Below are 14,680 nucleotides of genomic sequence, written 5' to 3' on the forward strand. Positions count from 1 at the left end.
CTTCATCTTCTACAGTTGAAAAAGGCCATTTTGTAGTATATACAGTCGATCAAGCACGATTTGTCATTCCATTGGTTTACCTTGAAAATGAGATCATTAGGCAACTCTTGAACATGTCTGAAGAAGAATTTGGGCTGCCGAGTGGTGGTCCTATTACATTACCCTGTGATTCAGCCTTCATGGACTACATCATTTTGCTAATCAAGAAAGGCATAACTGCTGGAGATCTTCACAAAGCTTTGCTCCTGTCAATTCCATCTTCTTGCTGTTCGACTTCTTCTTTGCACCAAGAAAGTGGAATCCAACAGCTTCTTGTTTGTTGAGTCATAATCAACATTCTAGCTGTAAATAGTTTATTAGATAGGGCATACACTGATGAACATTATTGTAAAGCACATCATACAGTTTAATGAATATTATTTTATCACAGAAAATTTACCATATCCACTGCTTTTACGTTTACATTTTGTTATGAGAAGACTTAACAATATAATCCTCTATTGGTACCTCTTATATATATTAACACCACTTTGTTTATGGCAAGTATTTCACTTACAGAAGTACCTTCTTGATCTAATGAGTCTTAATTAAATGATCAATCAATCAACTATACATACTGTTAACTGTACCAGCTAAAATTAGTCCATTCTATAAAATCCAGAATTTACTGCAACACAAGACGTACTGTTAACTGTACCAGCTAAACCTTCTCACTTAAAGTCCGCATTGGCTCTAAAAGGTTAATTTTGACAACTCTGTGTCATGTTTGGTTTTACAGTTATACTTGTTGAAGAACAATACAGGCGGCCTCGTTGCTTCTCATGACTTGGAATCAAGGAGACCCTTAAAAGATAGGCAATTTAATCATATGTAATTTCCAGTGAGTTATTGCAACTGTTGTTCTTAGTTACTTTGTTCAGCATAAAGATTAGAAAGAATTGTTTAGGAATATATTATGAAAAAGGATTAATCAGAAGTAGAACTTTTACTATTCATAAATTGATCATGAAATATTTTTCTTGATTCTTGTGTTTCTGTACTATACAGTGAATTTTCCTCTATCTAATATCTAAGTCCTATAACTACTTTACAAAATTTAATGTGCAGGAGAATTCATGATCTCCTCAAGTGGGATGTGAGATGAACGAACACGTCCTCTTTGCAAGGTATTGTGAGACCACCCATTGGATGATCGAACCCAAAATGTTCTTCAGCTTGAGCTAACAATTCTTGAAATAAAGGCTGGCTCAAGTAAGATATTGGCACAACGAATCTCTTCTTCTGGCTCTCTCCTACATATACTGCACAATGTCCTTTGGGAACACCTCCGAAATTTGAAAACCTCCTCAAGATTCTAGTACCTTGAATAAGGGGACTCATTTTGATACCCATAGTGAGATACTTTTGTAACTTCAAATGATAACTTAAAAGAAAGAATAAAGGACTTTGAGAAATACACAGCAGTTGAGATTTATGTTTTGTGTAAAAACCTTTCTGTGTATGTGTATATATACAAAATTAGTGGTAAGTATGGTGAAGAGAATTTGGTGGCCAATTGTGAGAAACACTGGCACATGGTTTTGCTTACTCTATTATTATCAAGTATTCACACAATAAATTTGTAGAAGAACGACATTAGGCCCCGCTTATATTTGAAATAAAATCCACAAGAATCAATGAAGGTTACCTATCTACATGACAAAGAAGAGAGCAGAACATGGTTTTGCTTCTTACCAGTAGGCCTAGTTGATTAAAGAAAATAAAGGAAGAGACTTATCTTCCTTTATTTTCAAACTTAGCTTCATCCACAAAATTTAGGCCCCATATGATCATGGCCAACAGGCATCAGCACATGACTTTGTTTGACAAGCTTATTAGCTCAACTTGTATAAATAATCCCTCTTTCATGAGCCTTTTCATCATCAAACACAAGCAGTATCAATTCAGCCATCAAAGGTCTCTAAATTTCTTGTTTTCAATCTTCCGAAAAGAAAATGGCAATGATCAGTACCAAGAAACTCATCAAAATGGTCAGGAGATGGCAGAAGTTTGCAGCCATGCAGAGGAAGAGGATTTTATTTCCAAGAGATGACAGTTGTAGTTCATCCTCATCGTCTATAATTGAAAAAGGACATTTTGTAGTCTATACAATTGATCAAAGGCGCTTCATGATTCCCTTGGTTTACCTAGAAAATGAAGTCATTAGGCAACTCTTGAACATGTCTGAAGAAGAATTTGGGCTTCCGAATAGTGGCCCTATTACATTACCTTGTGATTCAGCCTTCATGGACTACATCATTTCACTAATCAAGAAAGGCGTAGCTGCTGGAGATCTTCACAAAGCATTGCTCCTCTCAATTCCTTCAACTTGCTGTTCAACTTCTTCTTTGCACCAAAAAAGTGGAAACCAACAGCTTCTTGTTTGTTGAGTCATTATCAACAAGCTAGCTCAAAATAGTGTTTAGATAGGGCATAGACTGAAGAACACAATTGTAAAGCACATCATACAGATTGAATGTTATTTTATCAGAGTAAATTTACCATATCTGCAGCTTCCACTTCTACAATTGGTTATGAGATGACTTAACAATCTAATCCTCGATTAACAACACTTTGTTTATTTCAAGCATTTCACTTACTGCCGTACCTCCTTGATCAAATAATGTTTAAGTGATTGAAAGTTTGACTCTAAGGAGATCAATCAATCAACTATTCTAATCAAAGTATCAAACTTTGCTGAAGTATTGCAGGGCTTGTCTTTTAATTAAGTTATCATCCAGTGTGAAGCAATTAGGTAATAAAACAATATGAGCTAACAAGTCTTGTAATCTAAAGGCAGACACAAGTATGATATTAGAACAACTAAACACATCCTTAAAATTCCTCTTCTTGAAAAATGTACATAAAAAGAAAGCCTTTTGCACTGTGTTCTGCTCAAATATTTTGTGTGTGTATATAAGTTTATTGCAAGTCTCACATCCAAAAGTTTAGTAGTCGAGACACGTAAAGACGTTCTATTAGTATCCTAGTATTTAGACACTTAACTTGTTAAATATTAGGCTCCATTGTTTCTCATAACTTGGTATCAAGGCCATCCTAAAAAACTTAAAGCCATAAGTATAGTAAGGCATAATACATAGATCGGACCCTAAACTTGGCTTCAAATTTTAACTTTGACCTCAAAACTTCATAGTGCACAAATAGGCACTTTAACTATCCCATTTTTCAATAAATAAACACGCGATTCCTACCTGATAAAATGCGAGAAATGCACGCATTCTGCTGAAGAAGAGACATTGTGCAGTATATGTAGGAGAGAGCCAGAAGAAGAGATTCGTTGTGCCAATATCATAATTGAGCCAGCCTTTATTTCAAGAATCGTTAGCTCAAGCTGAAGAACATTTTGGGTTCGATCATCCAATGGGTGGTCTCACAATACCTTGCAAAGAGGACGTGTTCGTTCATCTCACTTCCCACTTGAGGAGATCAAGAATGCTCCTGCACATTAAATTTTGTAAAGTAGTTATAGGACTTAGATATTTGAAAGAGGAAAATTCACTGTATAGTACAGAAACACGAGAATCAAGAAAAATATTTCATGATCAATTTATGAATAGCAAAAGTTCTACTTCTGATTAATACTTTTTCATAATATTTTCCTAAACAATTCTTTCTAATCTTTATGCTGAACAAAGTAACTAAGAACAACAGTTGCAATAACTCACTGGAAATTACATAACGTACACATGCTTAAATTGCCTATCTTTTAAAGGTCTCCTTGATTCCAAGTCATGAGAAGCAACGAGGCCGCCTGTATTGTTCTTCAACAAGTATAACTGTTAAACCAAACATGACACAGAGTTGTCAAAATTGAACTCTTAGAGCCAATCAAGAAGGCACTTCTGTAAGTGAAATACTTGACATAAACAAAGTGGTGTTAATATATATAAGAGGTACCAATAGAGGATTATATTGTTAAGTCTTCTCATAACCAAATGTAAAAGTGAAAGCCGTGGATATGGTAAATTTTCTATGACAAAATAATATTCACTAAACTGTGTGATGTGCTTTACAATAATGTTCATCAGTGTATGACCTATCTAATAAACTATTTACAGCTAGCATGTTTTATGACTCAACAAACAAGAAGCTGTTGGATTCCACTTTCTTGGTGCAAAGAAGAAGTTGAACAGCAAGTTGAAGGAATTGAGAGAAGCAACGCTTTGTGGAGATCTCCAGCAGCTACGCCTTTCTTGATTAGTGAAATGATGTAGTCCATGAAGGCTGAATCACAAGGTAATGTAATAGGGGCACTACTCGGAAGCCCAAATTCTTCTTCAGACATGTTCAAGAGTTGCCTAATGATCTCATTTTCTAGGTAAACCAAGGGAATCATGAAGCGCCTTTGATCAATTGTATAGACTACAAAATGTCCTTTTTCAATTATAAACGATGAGGATGAACTACAACTATCTGCGTCGCTAACATTTCTTGGAAACGAAATCCTCTTCCTCTGCATGGCTGCAAACTTCTGCCATTTCCTAGCCATTTTGATGAGTTTCTTGGTACTAATCATTGTCATTTTCTTTTCTAGAAGATTGAAAACAAGAAAGTGAATAACAAATTTAGAGATTTTTTATGGCTGAATTGATACTGCTTGTGTTTGATGATGAAAAGGCTCATGAAAGAGGGCTTATTTATACAAGTTGAGCTAATAAGATTGTCAAACAAAGTCATGTGCTGATGCCTGTTGGCCACGATCATATGGGGCCTAAATTTTGTGGATGAAGCTAAGTTTGAATACAAAAGATGATAAGTTTCTTCATTGCTGGTGAGAAGCAAAACCATGTTCTTCTCTCTTCTTTGTCATGTAGATAGGTGACCCTTAGATTTCTATCTTTGCATCAAATTCATCAATCCTTATCGATTTTATTTTGAGGGTGTCCATAAAATAAAATCGGGGCCTAATTTATTATTTGAACACTTGACAATAACATGGTAAGCAAAGCCATGTGAAGCTTCATGTGCTATTGTCTCTCATCACCAGAGGCCACCAAATTCTCTTTCACATTTTATTTGAATATCAAACTTACCACTGATTTTGTATATATACATAGAAAGTTTTTCTATGCAAAACACAAGTCTCACTTGCTGTGTATTACTCAAAATACTTCATTCCTTTTCTTTTTCACTCATCATTTGACGTTACAAAAGTATCTCGCAATGGGTATCAAAATGAGTCCTCTTATTCAAGGTACAAGAATCTTGAGGAGATTTTCAAATTACGTAGGTGTTCCTAAAGGTCATTGTGCAGTATATGTAGGAGAGAGCCAGAAGAAGAGATTCGTCGTGCCAATATCTTACTTGAGCCAACCTTTATTTCAAGACTTGTTAACTCAAGCTGAAGAACAGTTTGGCTTCGATCATCCAATGGGTGGTCTAACAATACCTTGCAAGGAAGACGTGTTTGTCGATCTCACATCCCGCTTGAGATCATGAGTAGTATCAAAGTGCAAAGTCTCTTGCCTAGAAATTTTGTAAATTAGTAGACTTATACTAGAAATAGGAGATTTAAAGAGAAAGTTTTACTGTACAGTTTAGAAACAAAAAATCAATAGAATTTGTTTCCATGATCAATTTATGAATAGCAGAAGTGTTTTTTCTTATTATAACTATTTTGTTACATTTTCTAAAACAAAGCTGTTATCATTTAAAACTGCACTGTGTGGATCAAACTATCACATCTTAGAAAGTATCGTTTGTGATAAGTAACAAGAAATTACGTAGCTGAACCAAGTCATCAGCTTTATCTATACTTGAGGTTTTAAATTTTTAGGATGTCCTTGATTCCAAGTTATGAGAATTGAGAAGCAATGAGGCCTAGTATTCAACAAGTATAGTGTAAGACTTGTTCATAAACTTGTTCATACACACTGCAAAAACTTCCCTTTTCTGTGCATTTCTCAAAAATCATATCTTGAAAGAACGTCTGCAGTTGTTCCAATATCATACTTGAGTCTTCCTTTATATTTCAAGATTTGTTAGCTCATATTGTATGTCACCTAATTGATTCTGAAAATACGACAAATTTTTTACACCAGATGCTAACTTTGAAGACAACCCTGCGATACTTAATATACTAATGCATATACATAAAAGGAGGCATATTTGATTGATTGATCATTTAGACCTCATTCGATCAAGGAGGTACTACAGTAAGTGAAATATGTGCGATAAAAAAAGTAGTGTTAATACATAAGAGGTACCAATGGAGGATTAGATTGTTAAGTCTTCTCATGACCAAATGTAAAAGTGAAAGCTGTCGATATGGTAAATTTTCTCTTGATAAAACAATATTCAATCTGTATGAACAGCTTTACAATGGTGTTCATCAGTGTATGCCCTATCTAAAAAACTATTTTCAGCTAGCATGTGTTATGACTCAACAAACAAGAAGCTGTTGGTTTCCACTTTCTCGGTGCAAAGAAGAAGTCAAACAGCAAGAAGAAGGAATTGATAGGAGCAATGCATTGTGAAGATCTCCAGCAGTTATGCCTTTCTTGATTAGCGAAATGATGTAGTCCATGAAGGCTGAATCACAGGGTAATGTAATTGGACCACCACTTGGCAGCCCAAATTCTTCTTCAGACATGTTCAAGAGTTGCCTAATGATCTCATTTTCAAGGTAAACCAATGGAATGACAAATCGTGCTTGATCGACTGTATATACTACAAAATGGCCTTTTTCAACTGTAGACGATGAAGACATACTGCAACTATCTGCGTCGCTAACATTTCTTGGAAATGAAATCCTCTTCCTCTGCATGGCTGCAAATTTCTGCCATTTCCTAGCCATTTTGATGAGTTTCTTGGTACTAATCATTGTCATTTTCTTTTCTAGAAGATTGAAAACAAGAAAGTGAATAACAAATTTAGAGATTTTTGATGGCTGAATTGATACTGCTTGTGTTTGATGATGAAAAAGGCTCATGAAAGAGGGCTTATTTATACAAGTTGAGCCAATAAGCTTGTCAAACAAAGTCATGTGCTGATGCCTGTTGGCCATGATCATATGGGGCCTAAATTTTGTGGATGAAACTAAGTTTGAAAATAAAAGAAGATAAGTCTCTTCCTTTATTTTCTTTAATCAACTAGGCCTACTGGTAAGAAGCAAAACCATGTTCTGCTCTCTTCTTTGTCATGTAGATAGGTGACCTTCATTGATTCTTGTGGATTTTATTTCAAATATAAGCGGGGCCTAATGTCGTTCTTCTACAAATTTATTGTGTGAATACTTGATAATAATAGAGTAAGCAAAACCATGTGCCAGTGTTTCTCACAATTGGCCACCAAATTCTCTTCACCATTAAAAATGGATATGAAACTTACCACTGACTTTGTATATATACACATACACAGAAAGGTTTTTACACAAAACACAAATCTCAACTGCTGTGTATTTCTCAAAGTCCTTTATTCTTTCTTTTAATTCATTATTTGAAGTTACAAAAGTATCTCACTATGGGTATCAAAATGAGTCCTCTTATTCAAGGTACTAGAATCTTGAGGAGGTTTTCAAATTCCGGAGGTGTTCCCAAAGGACATTGTGCAGTATATGTAGGAGAGAGCCAGAAGAAGAGATTCGTTGTGCCAATATCATACTTGAGCCAGCCTTTATTTCAAGAATTGTTAGCTCAAGCTGAAGAATATTTTGGGTTCGATCATCCAATGGGTGGTCTCACAATACCTTGCAAAGAGGACGTGTTCGTTCATCTCACTTCCCACTTGAGGAGATCATGAATTCTCCTGCACATTAAATTTTGTAAAGTAGTTATAGGACTTAGATATTAGATAGAGGAAAATTCACTGTATAGTGCAGAAACACAAGAATCAAGAAAAATATTTCATGATCAATTTATGAATAGCAAAAGTTCTACTTCTGATTAATCCTTTTTCATAATATTTTCCTAAACAATTCTTTCTAATCTTTATGCTGAACAAAGTAACTAAGAACAACAGTTGCAATAACTCACTGGAAATTACATAATGTACATATGCTTAAATTGCCTAATTTTTTAAGGGTCTCCTTGATTCCAAGTCATGAGAAGCAACGAGGCAGCCTGTATTGTTCTTCAACAAGTATAACTGTTAAACCAAACATGACACAGAGTTGTCAAAATTAAACTCTTAGAGCCAATGCGTACTTAAGTGAGAAGGTTTAGCTGGTATAGTTAACAGTACGTCTTGTGTTGCAGTAAATTCTGGATTTTATAGAATGTACTAGTTTTAGCTGGTACAGTTAACAGTATGTATAGTCGATTTATTGATCATTTAGACCTTATTCAATCAAGAAGGTACTTCTGTAAGTGAAATACTTACCATAAACAAAGTGGTGTTAATATATGTCAGAGGTACCAATAGAGGATTATATTGTTAAGTCTTCTCATAACCAAATGTAAAAGTGAAAGCAGTGGATATGGTAAATTTTCTGTGATAAAATAATATTCATTAAACTGTATGATGTGCTTTACAATAATGTTCATCAGTGTATGCCCTATCTAATAAACTATTTACAGCTAGAATGTTGATTATGACTCAACAAACAAGAAGCTGTTGGATTCCACTTTCTTGGTGCAAAGAAGAAGTCGAACAGCAAGAAGATGGAATTGACAGGAGCAAAGCTTTGTGAAGATCTCCAGCAGTTATGCCTTTCTTGATTAGCAAAATGATGTAGTCCATGAAGGCTGAATCACAGGGTAATGTAATAGGACCACCACTCGGCAGCCCAAATTCTTCTTCAGACATGTTCAAGAGTTGCCTAATGATCTCATTTTCAAGGTAAACCAATGGAATGACAAATCGTGCTTGATCGACTGTATATACTACAAAATGGCCTTTTTCAACTGTAGAAGATGAAGCCGTACTGCAACTGTGTGCATCGCTAACATTTCTTGGAAACGAAATCCTCTTCCTCTGCATGGCTGCAAATTTCTGCCATTTCCTAGCCATTTTGATGAGTTTCTTGGTACTAATCATTGTCATTTTCTTTTCTAGAAGATTGAAAACAAGAAAGTGAATAACAAATTTAGAGATTTTTGATGGCTGAATTGATAATGCTTGTTCTTGGTGATGAAAAGGCTCATGAAAGTGGGATTATTTATACAAGAGGAGCTGATAAGTTTGTTAGGCAAAGCCATGTGCTGATGCCTGCTTCCCATGTTAATATGGGGCCTTGAGTTTGTGGATGAAACAAAGTTTGAATACAAAAGACGATAAGTTTCTTCATTGCTGGTGAGAAGCAAAACCATGTTCTTCTCTCTTCTTTGTCATGTAGATAGGTGACCTTTAGATTTCCATCTTTGCATCAAATTCATCAATCCTTATTGATTTTATTTTGAGGGTGTCCGTAAAAAAAAATTGGGGCCTAATTTATTGTTTGAGCACTTGACAATAACATGGTACGCAAAGCCATGTGAAGCTTCATGTGCTATTGTCTCTCATCACCAGTGGCCACCAAATTCTCTTTCACATTTTATTTGAATATCAAACTTACCACTAATTTTGTATATATACATAGAAAGTTTTTCTATGCAAAGCACAAGTCTCACTTGCTGTGTATTACTCAAAATACTTCATTCCTTTTCTTTTTCACTCATCATTTGACGTTACAAAAGTATCTCGCAATGGGTATCAAAATGAGTCCTCTTATTCAAGGTACTAGAATATTGAGGAGGTTTTCAAATTCCGGAGGTGTTCCCAAAGGACATTGTGCTGTATATGTAGGAGAGAGCCAGAAGAAGAGATTTGTTGTACCAATATCTTACTTGAGCGAGCCTTTATTTCAAGACTTATTAACTCAAGCTGAAGAGCAGTTTGGCTTCAATCATCCAATGGGCGGTCTCACAATACCTTGCAAAGAAGACGTGTTTGTTGATCTCACATCCCGTTTGAGATCATGAATCGTATCAAAGTGCAAATTTTCTTGCACAAGAAATTTTGTAGATTAGTAGACTTTAGATTTTAGAAAGAGGAGATTTAGAGAGGAAGTTTAATTTACTGTATAGTTCAGAAACACAAAATCAATAGAAATTGTTTCCATGATCATTTATGAATAGCAGAAGTGCTTTTTCTTATAATCACTACTTTGCTTATATTTTCTAAAACAATGCTGTTATTCATTTAGAATTGCACTGTCATGTGGAGCAAACTAGCTCATCCAAGAAAGTATCGTTTTAGCGGAATGAGAATGATAACTGTGATAAGTAACAAGAAATTACGTAGCGGAACCAAGTCATCAGCTTTATCAATACTTGATGCTTTAAATTTTTAGGATGTCCTTGATTCCGAGTTATGAGAATTGAGAAGCAATGAGGGCTACTGTTCAACAAGTTTAGTGTCTGTATATTTGGATAGACTCTTAGATGTAAGACTTACCATTAACTTTTAGATGTAAGACTTGCCATAAAACTTTCCTCTTCTGTGCATTTCTCAAGATTATGTTGTTACTTATTCATTCTTTTAACATCAGTTAGCGTTAAGGACGTCCACAGTTGTTTCAGTATCATACTTGAGTCTTCCCTTTAGATTTCAAATTTAGCTCATAGTGTTTTATCACCTAATTGCTTCTGAAGATACCACAAAATGTTCACACATGATGCTAACTTAGAAGACAAGCCCCGCGATACTTCAGCAAAGCCTGATTAGAACATACATAAAATTAGGCTTAGTTGATTGATTGATCATTTAGACCTTATTTGATGAAGGAGGTACCACAGTAAGTGAAATGCTTGCGAAAAAACAAAGTGGTGTAATACATAAGTGGTACCAATTCAGGATCAGATTGTTAAGTCTACTGATAACCAAATATAAAAGTGAAAACTGTAGATATATATGGTAAATTTTCTGAGTAAAATAATATTCAATCTGTATGATGTGCTTTACAATTGTGTTCTTCAGTCTATGCCCTACCTAAACACTATTTTGAGCTAGCATGTTGATTATGACTCAACAAACAAGAAGTAGTTTGTTTCCACTTTCTTGGTGTGAATATGAAGTTGAATAGCAACATGAAGGAATTGAGAGGAGCAACGCTTTGTGAAGATCTCCTGCAGTTACACATTTTTTAACTAGCGAAATGATGTAGTCCATGAAGGCTGAATCACAAGGTAATGTAATAGGACCTCCAGTCGGCAGCCCAAATTCTTCTTCGGACATGTTTAAAAGTTGCTGAATGGACTCATATTCAAGATAAGCCAAGGGAATCACGAAGCGAACTTGATCGACTGTATATAATACAAAATGGCCTTTTTCAACAATAGAGGATGTGGATGTACTGCAACTGTCTGCATCGCTACTATTTCTTGGAAATGAAATCCTCTTCCTCTGCATGGCTGCAAACTTCTGCCATTCTTAACCATTTTGATGAGTTTCTTAGTACTGATTATTGCCATTTTTTTTGTTTTGAAGATCGGAAAAAAGAAAGCTATTTAGAGAAACTTTTGATGGTTGAATTGATAATGCTTGTGTTTGATGATGAAAAGGCTCATGAAAGAGGGCTTATTTATACAAGAAGAGCTGATAAGTTTGTTAGGCAAAACCATGTGCTAAGGCCTGTTAGCCATGTTGATATGGGGCCTAAAATTTGTGGATGAAGCTAAGTTTGAAAACAAAAGAAGATAAGTTTGTTATTGGTATTTCTCAGCAATGCCAATAATTTGAGACAATTAAATGAACAATTGCAGGTGAGAAGCAAAACCATGTTCTGCTCTCTTCTTTGTCATGTAGATTGGTGACCTTTAGATATCCATCTTGGCATCAACTCCATTGGGGCCTAGTGTTGTTCTTCAACAAAGCCATGTGGAACTTCATGTGCCATTGTCTCTCACCAGTGGCCATTAAATTTTGATATGAAGCTTACCACTAACTTTGCATATATACACATATATAGAAATCGTTTTATGCAAAACACAATACTCATTGGTGTGTGCTTCTCAAAATCCTTTGAACTCATCATCTGAAGTTAAATAAAGTATCTCACTATGGCTATCAAACTGATCAGTCCCCTTGTTCAAGGTACTAGAATCTTGAGGAGGTTTTCAAATTCCGGAGGTGTTCCCAAAGGACATTGTGCAGTATATGTAGGAGAGAGCCAGAAGAAGAGATTTGTCGTGCCTATATCATACTTGAGCCAGCCTTCGTTTCAAGACTTGTTAACTCAAGCTGAAGAACAGTTTGGCTTCGATCATCCAATGGGCGGTCTCACAATACCTTGCAAAGAGGATGTATTTGTTGATCTCACATCCCGTTTGAGACGATAAATTGCATCAAAGTGCAAATTCTCTTGCACAGAAATTTTGTAAAGTAGTAGTAGGACTTAGAGAGGAACTTTTATTGTATAGTTCAGAAACACAAGAATCTATAGAAGTTGTTTCCATGATCAATTTATGAATAGCAGAAGGTTATTTCTAATTAATCTCCCTTAATTTTTTTAAAGTTTATCTGCTAAACAAAATAATTAAGCCTCCATATACAACAGTTTCACTTGTGTGGTGCAACTAGCACATCCAAAGAAAGTATCGTTTTAGCAGAATAAGAATGGCATCTGTGATAAGTAACAAGAAATTACGTTGCGGAGCCAAGTCATCTGGTTTATCATAGACTTGAGGCATTAAATTTTGTAGGATGCCCTTAATGCCAAGTATGAGAAGCAATGAGGCCTACCATATACTTGGATAAACTTTTGGATCCATAAACTTATATATACACAGTGCAAAAAGTTTTACTTGTTCATTCTTATATCACCTAATTGCTTCTGAAGACAAGTCCTGCGATACTTCAGATGCCGTTGTCTCTCATCTCTGACACCCTAATGCAGATACTTCAGGAAAGCCTTATTGGAACATACTAATGCATATACATAGAAGGAGGCATTGTTGGTTGATTTAGACCTTATTCGATCAAGGAGGTACCGCAGTTCAGTGAAATGCTTGCAATAATCAAAGTGGTGTTAATACATAAGTGGTACCAATTCAGGATTTAGATTGTCAAGTCTTCTCATAACCAAATGTAAAAGTGAAAACAGTGGATATAGACCTATAGTAAATTTTCTCTGATAAAATAATATTCAATCTGTATGATGTGCTTTACAATTGTGTTCCTAAACTAGAATGTAATTAAAAAATGTTGTGATTATGACTCAACAAACAAGAAGCTGTTGGTTTCCACTTTCTCGGTGCAAAGAAGATGTCGAACAGCAACTAGAAGGAATTGATAGGAGCAACGCTTTGTGAAGATCTCCTGCAGTTACGCCTCTGCTTATTAACGAAATGATATAGTCCATGAAGGCTGAATCACAAGGTAATGTAATAGGACCACCACTCGGAAGCCCAAATTCTTCTTCAGACATTTTCAAGAGTTGCCTAATGACTTCATTTTCAAGGTAAGCCAATGGAATGACAAAGCGTGCTTGATCGGCTGTGTATACTACAAAATGTCCTTTTTCAACTATAGACGATGAAGACGTACTGCAATCATCTGCATCGCTAACATTTCTTGGAAATGAAATCCTTTTCCTCTGCATGGCTGCAAACTTCTGCCATTTCTTAGCCATTTTGATGAGTTTTTTAGTACTAATAATTGCCATTTTCTTTTCCAGAAGATTGAAAACCAGAAACTAAATAACAAATTTAGAGATTTTTGATGGCTGAATTAATAATGGTTGTGTTTGATGATGAAAAGGCTCATGAAAGAGGGATTATTTATACAAGTTGAGCTGATAAGTTTGTTAGGCAAAGCCATGTGCTGATGCCTGTTGGTCATGTTCATATGGGGCCTTCAAAATTTGTGGACAAAAGAAGATAAGTTTCTTCCTTTCTTCTCTTTGATCAACAAACGATTAGCTATAATATCAGCTCGTATTTGCTACTTCCCACCAGACGCCAATAATTTGAAACCATTAAATGAACTAGTACTGGTATGAAACAGAACCATGTTCTGCTCTCTTCTTTGTCATGTAGATAGGTGACCTTATCAAAACCATGATGCATTTTTTTCTCCGTTTTTCCCAGGATAACAACAAATAGGGCTAAATTAACATATATGTGGTATTGTTTTCCACTAATATTATATCAAACAATATGGTACTTGACCATTCATTCTATGACTTATCATCTATCGAGTTCCTTAAATTTCTTCCGTTATAATACTCCATAGCTACGATTATCTCCATCTGAGTTCCTCCTATAACTCAAGTCTTCGACACTGGGAGACGTTCCAAAAGGTCATTTTTTGTTGTCTGTGTTAGTTAAAAACCATAAGAACAGAAGTTCATTTCCTTTTTTCTCTACATTTGCTTAGTCAAGCTGAGGGAGAATTTGGTTTTGATGATCATCCGATAGACGGTTTAAAACAGTTCATTATGGAGAGGAACTCTTCATTTATCTCATTTCGCGCTTCATTAGGACACCAGAGGTGAAACAAATCTCTGTTTTGGGCAGCTCTACTTTCTAAAACAACGTAAATTTCATACAGAGCTGATGGAACATTGTCTGAAATCTGTGAAATTAGGTCTTAGGCCTAACTCACACCCCAAAAACTAGCTCAAAGAGAGAAGGATTGCCCAAGCCTTATAAGGAGGCCACCCATCTCATTAACCACCGATGTGGGACTTTGTCATTCTTTA

At 35.4% G+C, this 14,680-nt stretch overlaps 9 protein-coding genes and 2 pseudogenes across 9 annotated transcripts; 5 read left to right on the top strand and 6 right to left on the bottom strand.

Annotated features, from left to right (window-relative positions):
- Window positions 1–966: 966 nt before the first annotated feature.
- On the bottom strand, window positions 967–1,500 carry LOC114074920 (auxin-responsive protein SAUR21-like). The gene has a single exon (XM_027913139.1). It carries the CDS (start codon window positions 1,390–1,392, stop codon window positions 1,114–1,116), a length of 279 nt encoding a protein of 92 aa, XP_027768940.1. The 5' UTR covers window positions 1,393–1,500; the 3' UTR covers window positions 967–1,113.
- A 197-nt stretch (window positions 1,501–1,697) lies between these two features.
- On the top strand, window positions 1,698–2,541 carry LOC107004220 (auxin-responsive protein SAUR68-like). Its single transcript, XM_015202459.2, has one exon. It carries the CDS (start codon window positions 1,995–1,997, stop codon window positions 2,427–2,429), a length of 435 nt encoding a protein of 144 aa, XP_015057945.1. The 5' UTR covers window positions 1,698–1,994; the 3' UTR covers window positions 2,430–2,541.
- Window positions 2,542–3,870: 1,329 nt separating this feature from the next.
- LOC107004221 (auxin-responsive protein SAUR68-like) lies at window positions 3,871–4,642 on the bottom strand. Its single transcript, XM_015202460.2, has one exon. The coding sequence runs from the start codon at window positions 4,580–4,582 to the stop codon at window positions 4,136–4,138; it is 447 nt and encodes a 148-aa protein (XP_015057946.1). The 5' UTR covers window positions 4,583–4,642; the 3' UTR covers window positions 3,871–4,135.
- A 357-nt stretch (window positions 4,643–4,999) lies between these two features.
- LOC107004305 (auxin-responsive protein SAUR21-like) lies at window positions 5,000–5,669 on the top strand. The gene has a single exon (XM_015202529.2). The coding sequence runs from the start codon at window positions 5,023–5,025 to the stop codon at window positions 5,497–5,499; it is 477 nt and encodes a 158-aa protein (XP_015058015.2). The 5' UTR covers window positions 5,000–5,022; the 3' UTR covers window positions 5,500–5,669.
- Window positions 5,670–6,331: 662 nt separating this feature from the next.
- Window positions 6,332–6,971, bottom strand: LOC107004296 (auxin-responsive protein SAUR68-like). The gene has a single exon (XM_015202523.1). The coding sequence runs from the start codon at window positions 6,887–6,889 to the stop codon at window positions 6,443–6,445; it is 447 nt and encodes a 148-aa protein (XP_015058009.1). The 5' UTR covers window positions 6,890–6,971; the 3' UTR covers window positions 6,332–6,442.
- Window positions 6,972–7,038: 67 nt separating this feature from the next.
- On the top strand, window positions 7,039–7,947 carry LOC114074919 (annotated as a pseudogene).
- A 528-nt stretch (window positions 7,948–8,475) lies between these two features.
- Window positions 8,476–9,146, bottom strand: LOC107004288 (auxin-responsive protein SAUR68-like). Its single transcript, XM_015202517.2, has one exon. It carries the CDS (start codon window positions 9,040–9,042, stop codon window positions 8,596–8,598), a length of 447 nt encoding a protein of 148 aa, XP_015058003.1. The 5' UTR covers window positions 9,043–9,146; the 3' UTR covers window positions 8,476–8,595.
- A 232-nt stretch (window positions 9,147–9,378) lies between these two features.
- LOC107004300 (auxin-responsive protein SAUR21-like) lies at window positions 9,379–10,136 on the top strand. Its single transcript, XM_015202526.2, has one exon. The coding sequence runs from the start codon at window positions 9,483–9,485 to the stop codon at window positions 9,957–9,959; it is 477 nt and encodes a 158-aa protein (XP_015058012.2). The 5' UTR covers window positions 9,379–9,482; the 3' UTR covers window positions 9,960–10,136.
- Window positions 10,137–10,866: 730 nt separating this feature from the next.
- Window positions 10,867–11,545, bottom strand: LOC107004113 (annotated as a pseudogene).
- Window positions 11,546–11,741: 196 nt separating this feature from the next.
- On the top strand, window positions 11,742–12,472 carry LOC107004205 (auxin-responsive protein SAUR21-like). The gene has a single exon (XM_015202445.2). It carries the CDS (start codon window positions 12,039–12,041, stop codon window positions 12,315–12,317), a length of 279 nt encoding a protein of 92 aa, XP_015057931.1. The 5' UTR covers window positions 11,742–12,038; the 3' UTR covers window positions 12,318–12,472.
- Window positions 12,473–12,982: 510 nt separating this feature from the next.
- LOC107004137 (auxin-responsive protein SAUR68-like) lies at window positions 12,983–13,740 on the bottom strand. Its single transcript, XM_015202376.2, has one exon. The coding sequence runs from the start codon at window positions 13,640–13,642 to the stop codon at window positions 13,196–13,198; it is 447 nt and encodes a 148-aa protein (XP_015057862.1). The 5' UTR covers window positions 13,643–13,740; the 3' UTR covers window positions 12,983–13,195.
- Window positions 13,741–14,680: the final 940 nt, after the last annotated feature.

The sequence above is a fragment of the Solanum pennellii genome, chromosome 11, assembly GCF_001406875.1.
Source record: "Solanum pennellii chromosome 11, SPENNV200".
In the NCBI taxonomy this organism is placed as follows: domain Eukaryota; kingdom Viridiplantae; phylum Streptophyta; class Magnoliopsida; order Solanales; family Solanaceae; genus Solanum; species Solanum pennellii.